We start from the raw sequence: 10,073 nt of genomic DNA, 5'->3' as shown, positions 1-10,073 counted from the left end.
AATAGAAGGAATACAGACGTGGACAAAATTGTTGGTACCCTTCATTTAAAGAAAGAAAAACCCACAATTGTCACTGAAATAACTTGAAACTGACAAGCTCCAGTTTTGTCTCATCTGTCCAAAGGACATTCTCCCAGAAGCCCTGTGGCTTGTCAATATGCATTTTGGCAAATTCCAGTTTCGCTTTTATATGATTTGCTTTCAACAGTGTTGTCCTCCTCGGTCGACTTTGGCTCAAACAGCGACTGATGGTGCGATCTGACACTGATGTACCTTGACCTTGGAGTTCACCTCTAATCTCGTTGGAAGTTGTTCTGGACTCTTTGGTTACCATTCGTATTATCCGTCTCTTCAATTTGTCATCAATTTTCCTCTTACAGCCACGTCCAGGGAGATTGGCTACAGTCCCCTGGACCTTAAACTTCTGAATAATATGTGCAACTGTAGTCACAGGAATATCAAGCTGCTAGGAGATGGTCTTATAGCCTTTACTTTTAACATGCTTGTATATAATTTTCTTTCTAATCTCCTGATACAACTCTGTCCTTAGGTTTCTGTGGTCCATGTTCAGTGTGGTACACACCATGATACCAAACACCACAGTAACTACTTTTCACCCTTTAAATAGGCAGACTGACTGATTACAAGTTTGAAGACACCTGTAATGCTAATTAGAGGACACACCTTAGTTTAACATGTCCCTATGGTCAAATTATTTTCAATCTTTTCTAGGGGTACCATCATTTTTGTCCAGGCCAGTTTAATTCTTTTTTTTTATTATTATTATTCTGTTGAACCACAATTCAAAAGCAATGTCTGATTTTCATTAGTTCATTTTCAGTAATTTTTTATTTATTATTACTTTTGACAGTTTTAAGTTATTTCAGTGACTATTGTGGCTTTTTCTTCCTTTAACGGAAGGGTACCAACAATTTTGTCCACGTCTGTATATTGGAAACATCTTACCTCAAAACAATGATGCTACATCATACTCATATTTGCTCATACTCAAGAACTCAGAACTTATTATTTTAGTTTCAAGGTTAAAGATACATTGGAGCAAATATCACCAATAGATGAATGCTGACTCTTATTTGAGCAATGCACACTGCTTTCAATGACACGCCACACGGGTAAACAAATGCAAGTATATTCTATCATGCTGTTACAGTAGAAATTGTAGCAGTAAGTGCTAAAACATTAAGGGGTGATTCAAGATAAACAGATAAAAAAAAATTCTTTGTATATGTATAAGCTATGTGAACACAAGTCTAATGCACTATTGTGCATTTTCATGTAGATCTCATTTTAACCAGTGAGACTTTTTTTATCATGATTTGCTCCATAGATAGGTGACATTATTCAATCTATTCTCTCCATAAAACTGCCAAGTAACTATCCACAAAGTTTAAGGTATTAAACTGTTAGGTATTAACAGAATAATCTGAAGAGGCAGACTGGTTCGATGTCGTAGGGAAGTTGTAGCCCCCTGCATGAACAAAAATGAAGAAAAAAGATTGATGATCATAACTTTAACAACTCCCAGGATGATATTTACATGCCTAAATTAAACTGTGGATACTACTACTACTACTACTTCTAATAATAATGATTTAATTGATTAATAATAATAATAATAATAATAATAATAATAATAATCAATAAAAGGTACTCTCTTACTTTGCCTTCTAATCCTTTGAAAGATGCCCAACCCATTAGAAGATGACACTCCTCCACTTGTGCTCTATAACAGACAGAATGTAAAACAAATAGACATTATTTCAAATCCAAAAACCTTCTCCAGTAACAGGTACATCACTTTAGGGCACAATGAAATGAAGCATGACTTTACCACAATTCATTTTTATTTGCTTACTTTGGTGTGGTTCAGAATATATTTTTGGAAAACACTCAGTATGCCGCTGTGATTAGAAGAAGTATTTACTCAATGGTGAGTTATAGTGGATTTTTATGTTTATATATTTTTATTTATGTTTATGTTTATATTAGTCGGCTATAACCAGACCCAAATTCACTTTGTGAATAGATAGGGTCTGGCCACGCCCCACTGGGGATTGCTTCCAGTCGTTGCATCCTAATGGACGTAGACTTCAGGTACATTTTGAAACCACTGGACCAGCCTTTAACCAATCTGCATAGACCACTGTGGGATTAATTTACTTCCTACTTCACCACTAACAGTTCAAACTGATATATTTGCCTTTTCCAAAACCCTGTTGGCAGTAAATAAACAACGTCTTTGCCCTAAATGAATACATTTATATTATTCTTGTTCCAGCTTCAATTCTTCTATGTTTGTTAGCATTGCTACTACTGTTTGTATCGTTTCATGTAGGTCTTGCACTGCTGCCATTGCTCTAACTACATTAAGAGACAAACGCTACATTTCAACATCATCGCACTTAGTCACCCCCACTGGTCACTGATTGGAGGCCACTTAGAATGGCCCTGTTCCCTCTTGCAAACAGAGTTTCCAGAATATACTCACCGCGAAAAGAAAACTGAGCTGTGAGCAATAGGCAGGTGGAGCCAGGCAGATAATGTTTATAAAGCCAAGTGGAAAATCTATTTAACATGTTGATCACCAACTATTTATTCTATAAGTTGTGTAACACTTGTGTGCTTACTCTTGTTTGTCCAGATCCGGAGCTTGAGATCAGTGTTGTTCTGGCCAGAGCAGCTCGAATCTAGACATACAAGAGGACAACATGTAAATGATTTAGCATATTTGTGGTCTTACAAGTCCAGCTTCCTGTAGAAAAAAAAACTGAAGACACTTCATTGATGTGTGCTTAGATTATTAATACTGTTCAGCTGTCATTCAAAGATGTACAGTAGATTTTCAATAAAGATCTAGTTCATTATCTGACTGTTATTTGATGTGGCCCTTTGCACTCAGAATGAATTTGTTTCTGAACAAACAAGCAAACAAACAAACACACATACAGAGCTGTTCTATTCCAAGAGGAAGATCTGACTGACTTTAGTGACAATACATACCTTACTATCCAAGAGGGTCCCAAACACCAAAATGAAGAAACCCTTTTAAAGAGAAATATGCATGAGAGAATGTATACAACACATACAACATACAGAACAATATTAAAAGTGCATTCAGTTGATATAATTTATGGTAATCCAAATACATACCTGAAAAGAATTTAGGACTGCAAAAACAACATGGAGTCCAACACTATCCGGAGCAATCAAGATGCCAATGCCAAATCCCCAGGTAAGGCCAAACAGTGGAGTTAATACGGCCACACATTTTGCAATGACCTTTAGGTTGTGTTTTTCATCATTTTGCTCAGTGTCTCCCACTCCTCTTCTGAGCAGTTTGACCAGGACCACGATCATGACACAAAGATTGATGGCCACAATCACCAAGGCGGGGATCACAAAGGCCAACAGGGCCTTAGTCTCAGTCCAGTTTAGCCAGCACGTATTATTTGAGTTGATATAGCCATCGCCTCCAGCTGTCGATGCCACAGTTACCACTGCTATAATGAGAGGGCCACCGTAGCCAAGAAAGAAGCCAATTAGCATCATGGCTAACCTGGATATGTGCGAGAAGACCCACACAATGCGGTACAAGAGCAGTAGGGCAGATAACAGCATCCAGAAGAACATTGCCAGATAAAAGAAGTGGGCAAAAAACGTAGCTGCAGTGCAGGGCCCCACGGCTGCTCCATTTTCATTCGATACAGCTGCTCCTACGATGAACCAGATGTCAGCAATCAAGAGGGACACAGCAATGTTAACAATGCAGACGTGTCTCATGTAGGCTGTGTCATTCGTTGTCATGGCACGCCAAACAATGATCTCAATTATTAGGCAGATGACCAAGCTGCCCATTGATATTCCAACTCCAATATATGTTATGTATGCCAGGGCCTCTTTGACTTTCTCTGGAATATACGGTGACATGAGAATGGAAAAGGAAGTTGTGTGATTGCACTCGCATGTGACTGTGAAATTTCCATCGAACTTCGGCTCACACCCAAATGAATCCCATCCACCAGTTTTGTTGAAAAGATCAAAGTTCCAAAAGACACAAAGGGGGTTTGCCAATTCAGTATTGTTTTTCTCAAAGGTCAGAGAGATGTTGTCAAGGCGTTGACTTGTATTGACCAAAATAACGTTGCCATTTAGGGTATTGTCTATGGAGTCATATAAAGTTCTGACTGGGATAACATTATTAAGGGAAAAAAATACAACGACTGTGACTGAGGTGTTCCTCCCAAAAAGCTCTGTTGCAGGGATTTCAATTTCAGATGAGTTTATCACGAGCAAATTATTGGCTTCATTCATCACAGATTTGTTCAAAGAAAGGGTTTCTGTCACAATCTGATATGTGTCTTCATTTGCGAGTGCACCTGCCATCTTTTCCACGGCAAGCAACAAATTGGAGCTGGCACTTTTACGAGTTTCATTGGTATCACTATTTAAGTTATTCCAGACAGCATTTGCACCCGGGGACAGAAGGACATTCACAGTTTGAAGGAAATTCTGTGAAAATACAATTGACAAAAAGGAATGGGTTAGAAAAGGTTTTTGGTGGTAAATGCCACCAAACCAGATCAGTTTAATAGAAAACACTCAATACGTCTTTTCTGTGGCCAATTCTTAGTTAAAAAAATAAATTTCACATTTCGAAACACCATACCTCCATCACCTCCTGGTCCACTTTGATTGTACCGGAAGCTGTTGCAATATTGTCAAGTATGGTCACAATAGATGTGACAGTTGCTTGTGAAGAAACAACTAGAGCATCATTCTGCTGTGTGGCATTACTGAGCAGCTCAACAAATTCAGGAACATCCCCTCCATTTATGCCCTATTGGGGAAAATATTCCAAATATTTCTGTTGCTTGAAATCTATGGTATTAGAAACATTCACAGCATGTAACCATAAACAGGAATGCGATCAATTCATGGAATGGAAACTGAATGTAAAGTCATAGAATTTCTTTATTTGCGATTTTATGAATTGTATTGTCAAAATCACCGCAACTTTAAAGGCAGTTTATGAGAATTCCAGCAACAAAATCACTTATGGCCACAACTATCACAACAAACCCTCGCAAGATCCTGGTAGGATCACAATTTTTTGTTATTCCCGGAAGAAAGTGAAACTCAAACTCACAGCAATACCACAACAATATCACAACAAACCTTTGCAAGATCCTGGAGGGACTGGACTTAAAATAATAGAAGAATCTAGAAAATCCTCAATAGTTCAACAGAACATTACCTGTGATTGATCTTCCAGGTTTTTGATGACTTCTAAGACACAGTTGTCCTGCAGAGGAACCCATTTACTGTTTGTACACTTATACTGTTGTTGACCAACATTCCCTTCATCACAGGCAACTGTTACGATATCTTCTTCTTTTCCAACTCCAAACTTATCGTCCTCACAAGATGTTTCTGCAGAAATCAAAGTTCACATAGTTTTATTCAGGACACACTTCCATGTGTTATGTGTTACTTATGTTGAAGCTAATAAAGACTTATGACAAAGGCTGTGTATGACAATGGAATGGCAATATGAGAATAAGGCAACTTGCTGCATTGTGTATGTGATGCGTTTGCTAGTGACCTGGTTGTAAATTTGACTCTACCCTGTCTCCTGTTAGACTTGAATCTGGGCTAAACCCTCCAACAATACTCTGACTGACAACGGCTGTATCGTTTCAGCTTTGACAATGTTACGTTCATCAAAGTTTTCAAATGTTTTTCATTTTGGTTCAAGTTTGAGCAAACAATATGCATGTCTGCTGTGGGAAAAATCCACATCATTCTGCTTCATACAGAACAGTTTATACTGCACTAATAAATGTATTATATTATATCTACTGCACTGTGTGGTTAAGAAGCAAACTTGAAAGTGAGCTCTAAGCTGCTGATAAGCACACATTTTGAGCTGAACTGTCAAAGCAAAACAGACAAACAAATAAATGAAAAAGATAACAAATGAGGAAATGTACCTTCATTTTGTTCCCCAACAATTAATTTAATGTTTTTTCGTCTGTTTTTGAGTTGGTCCTTTTCAGTGTCAAGTTGGCATGAAAATGTCAATGTATTGCCACACTCTTCCGTTTTCGTGAAATATGAAACTTCAACACAATACCTTTTGTTTTCTGAGGTAACTTCAAACGTATAGAAAAAAGGAAACAAAATGATCATTTAACTTACTAAACTGTCACGTAACATATATGACCATACACAGACAAAAATGTAAAATATTTTGTGAATTAGTGCTGAATTCGCAACATTAAAAAAAAAGCCTATTTTACAAAAGTGCGCTGAATATGTTCTGCAAAATAAACTACAAGTTGTAAGCCAGCAATGAATGATAAACAAATGTTTAAATTAAAAAACTACTAAAAAAAGAAAGCAGTAAAACTACATTTGGGAAACTTCGAAAAGAATACATAAGAAATGTATATTATAACATGATGGTGTGTTATTTAGAAGGGGGAAAAATCTAGATGAAGATATTTCTGCTTGTAAGACACTCAATACAATGACACCAAGTATAGATACTTCAAACATTGGACCGTTCAAAACTAATTTGTTTACATAACTATTCTGCCTTTTCTAAACATCACTACCCTCTGCCTCTCTCATTCCTTCCTGTGGTCATGAGCCAAAATTGTACCTGGCAGCGCAAAAAGACATTCCATCCAAATTAGCATTTTTATAGTTACTGGATGGGACAACAGCGCACTTTTCATTGTTTGTGTTCTGTGAAAATAAAATGCTGTTTTTAAATAAGGTGCATTATCTGACATGACTGACGGAAATGTTTGTCTTTTTAAGTAAAAATTTTCTTCCTGATATTGTGAGATATATCGTACAACATTTCTTCGTGTTATATTGAGTATTGCAGAACCGCCTGCAATTGTTGTTGTGACATTTCATATCATGAGCTAACCTAGTGTTAACTGTGATTTGTGAGAAATAATGTATAGCCCGTCGGTCATTATCAAAAACTAAATCCTGACAGGAGGAACAAGACCCGTTAAGTTATTTTGTTGCCATTTTGCGGCTTCCATTGAGAAAAATATTTTCTTCACGTAAATAGGACTTCAAAGTGTCAGGTGTTGTGGTGCAATGTATTACGTGTTAACTTCAAGTTACAATGAATTTTCATTGCGAAAAAAGCACTACTGGCAGAATGATATGAAAGATGGTGAATTACAAGCACAAAAGCCGTTCCCAATGGCAGTGGTTCTACTTTTTTTTTGCAGCATCATTTTGAAGAAATCTCCAGACGTTGGGTTTCAATCAATGGAACATTGTGCAGCATACTGAAGAGCCGTATAATAAACCGCCAACTTGGCTGGCGTTCTACACAGATTGAACACCAGCTCTGTACTTACTCCTTGGGGGCGTATCTCCAACATCAATCAGTTTGACTTTGTATGGGCTCCTCACACAGCACTTCACAAGAACCTCTGCTTCACAAATAACAGATTTAGTAAGAAAATTTGGTTGAATCTCAGGGTTTTGTTTGATTGTTACAGTGCTCCGATAAAAAAGAGTTGGTTTTGAGGTTCTGTCATATCTGCACCTGTAAAGACCTGCAAGAACAAAGCCGACAAGCACCACAGATGTCCAGTTAAGTCCAGCACAGCCATGAAAAATGTACCATGCATTTTGCTCTACTGCACTTCTCCTCATATATACATGAGGAAAACAAAACATTCAGTATAACCAATGAATCTGATTTACCCTGGTCACTAAGGGCAACTCCTGTGACGGTGAGAGTCTTAGGTGAAATCTGATATTTGTTTGAGTTTGTGAGTGTTTTTCCTTTGAACCTCCATTCTGGTTCACCAACTGTGTCACTTGATTCAGGGCATTTTAATACCATAGCATCATCTCCAGCGTGGGGGTCTTCCGTTTCGAGAAGTTTTCTTTCAACTTTGTAGAGAGAAATGACATTCTCTGAATAAACTGAACTTCATTGATATAGAAACATTTAAATTAAATGTAAATCATTTCATGAGTCTATGTTGGATGGACTCTTACCACTTTCAGAAAGAAAGTTTTCAGCAACAGCAAGACCTGCTTTTTGGAGTTCTGTAGCCAGATCTGCATTTTGTGCTTTTATCTGAGCCCAGTCGATGTCACCATGAATCATGGTTAAATCAGCTATTACACTACCTTGCCTGCAAAAAATAATTGATTACAAAAAAGTTCTATTATGATTTTTCTGAAGCCCTTTGTGAGCCCAAAAAAAAAAACACGTTTGACAAAACACTCCATAACACACAGTTAGGAACAAATGCAAACAGTATGAGAACAGAATAACAAGAGGAATGGTTATGGCACATAAAATACATTGGATTTATAGGGACATTCACAAGTGCATCATTCGCAAATGTAATAACCTACCTCACAGACAGGACAAATAACATGAAATTGGCCATGAACAATGAGAATGCCTCCAGTCAGAACAACTTCAGGACATGACTATTCTAGGCCAGTGATAGAAGGTGGAAGTGTTACCCACTACTTGTCATTTCAGATTCCATAATAGGTTCATGATAGTAAGCGCTCATGACATCAAACTTCATGAGCACAGTCATAACAATGACCAGTCATGGGAAAATGAGTTTTTGTATATATATACAGTAAACATGCTTTACTGAATAAGAGCAAGAGGGGTCTGAGGAAGGTACACAAGAGCATAGCCAGTTTTTACCTGAATGCAGTTACAGTCACAGATCGGAACCCATCCACTTCTCGGTAAATACTTTCAACCTGAATAAAGAACACAATATTGCCAGTAAACTATCTACATGACATTAGTTTGTGTGAAAAAAGTTTTAATGCAGTATGTTATTGTAAATAGTAAAATTGGGATTCATTAATTGATAAATTATACTTACTGCTGATTCTATGTTTGTTGCCAACGTCCTAAAGTTTTCACCATTTGGATTGGTTAAACTAGTATCAAAGGTAGCATTCAATGTTAGACTCATTGTAAACTTTCCTACAAAAAAGAAATGTACAGCTCTTTGTGTTACTGAATTCACAGTATTCTGAAAAAAACACAGTTTCTTTCACCCCAGAAATTAATGGAAATTATTACAAAAAGACACATTGTCAAATGTTTGATAGCATCATTAATGAGGACATGGATAACAAATCTTCTATTGTTTATCTGCATCCTCATCCATCTGAAATCTCACAAAGCAAACATTCATAACAATATTCACAGATTTGTTGATATTCACTTGTAGGATACATATATAGCTCTGATCTTGGCTGATACATACCTGGTGCTGTTGTGGTTGTGGTGGTTGTAGTTGTAGTTGTGGTTGTAGTTGTGGTTGTAGTTGTAGGTGTTGTTGTAGGAGCTGTTGTTGTTGTTGTAGGAGCGGGTGTTGTTATTGTTGTAGTAGGAGCGGGTGTTGTTGTTGTTGTAGGTTTTGTTGTTGTAGGAGCGAGTGTTGTTGTTGTAGGAGTGGGTGTTGTAGGAGCGGGTGTTTTTTTTGTTGAAAGAGTGGGTGTTGTTGTTGTAGGAGCGGGTGTTGTTGTTGTTGTAGTAGGAGCGGGTGTTGTTGTTGTTGTAGGAGTGGTTGTTGTTGTTGTAGGTGTTGTTGTTGTAGGAGTGGGTGTTGTTGTAGGAGCGGGTGTTGTTGTAGGAGCGGGTGTTGTTGTAGGTGCGGGTGTTGTTGTTGTAGGAGCGGGTGTTGATGTAGGAGCGGGTGTTGTTGTTGTTTTTGTAGGTGTTGTTGTTGTAGGAGTGGGTGTTGTTGTAGGAGTGGGTGTTGTTGTTGTAGGAGTGGGTGTTGTTGTAGGAGCGGGTGTTGTTGTTGTTGTAGGAGCGGGTGTTGTTGTTGTAGGAGCGAGTGCTGTTGTTGTTGTAGAAGTGGGTGTTGTTGTTGTTGTAGGAGCGGGTGTTGTTGTTGTAGGAGCGAGTGCTGTTGTTGTTGAAGGAGTGGGTGTTGTTGTAGGAGCGGGTGTTGTTGTAGGAGCGGGTGTTGTTGTTGTTGTTGTAGGAGTGGGTGTTGTTGTAGGAGTGGGTGTTGTTG

At 37.9% G+C, this 10,073-nt stretch overlaps 1 protein-coding gene across 1 annotated transcript; it reads right to left on the bottom strand.

Annotated features, from left to right (window-relative positions):
* Nucleotides 1-2,764: 2,764 nt before the first annotated feature.
* On the bottom strand, nt 2,765-5,213 carry LOC116223719 (adhesion G-protein coupled receptor F1-like). The gene has a single exon (XM_031581351.2). The coding sequence runs from the start codon at nt 4,402-4,404 to the stop codon at nt 3,136-3,138; it is 1,269 nt and encodes a 422-aa protein (XP_031437211.1). The 5' UTR covers nt 4,405-5,213; the 3' UTR covers nt 2,765-3,135.
* Nucleotides 5,214-10,073: the final 4,860 nt, after the last annotated feature.

The sequence above is a fragment of the Clupea harengus genome, chromosome 15, assembly GCF_900700415.2.
Source record: "Clupea harengus chromosome 15, Ch_v2.0.2, whole genome shotgun sequence".
In the NCBI taxonomy this organism is placed as follows: domain Eukaryota; kingdom Metazoa; phylum Chordata; class Actinopteri; order Clupeiformes; family Clupeidae; genus Clupea; species Clupea harengus.
Note: the sequence above shows the minus strand (reverse complement) of the source record. Positions and strands in the feature narration are given on the sequence as shown.

Bases quoted from the DNA above. Each gene is read 5' to 3' on its own strand.
- LOC116223719 (XM_031581351.2), bottom strand. From the start codon at position 4,404: ATGGCAGGTGCACTCGCAAATGAAGACACATATCAGATTGTGACAGAA.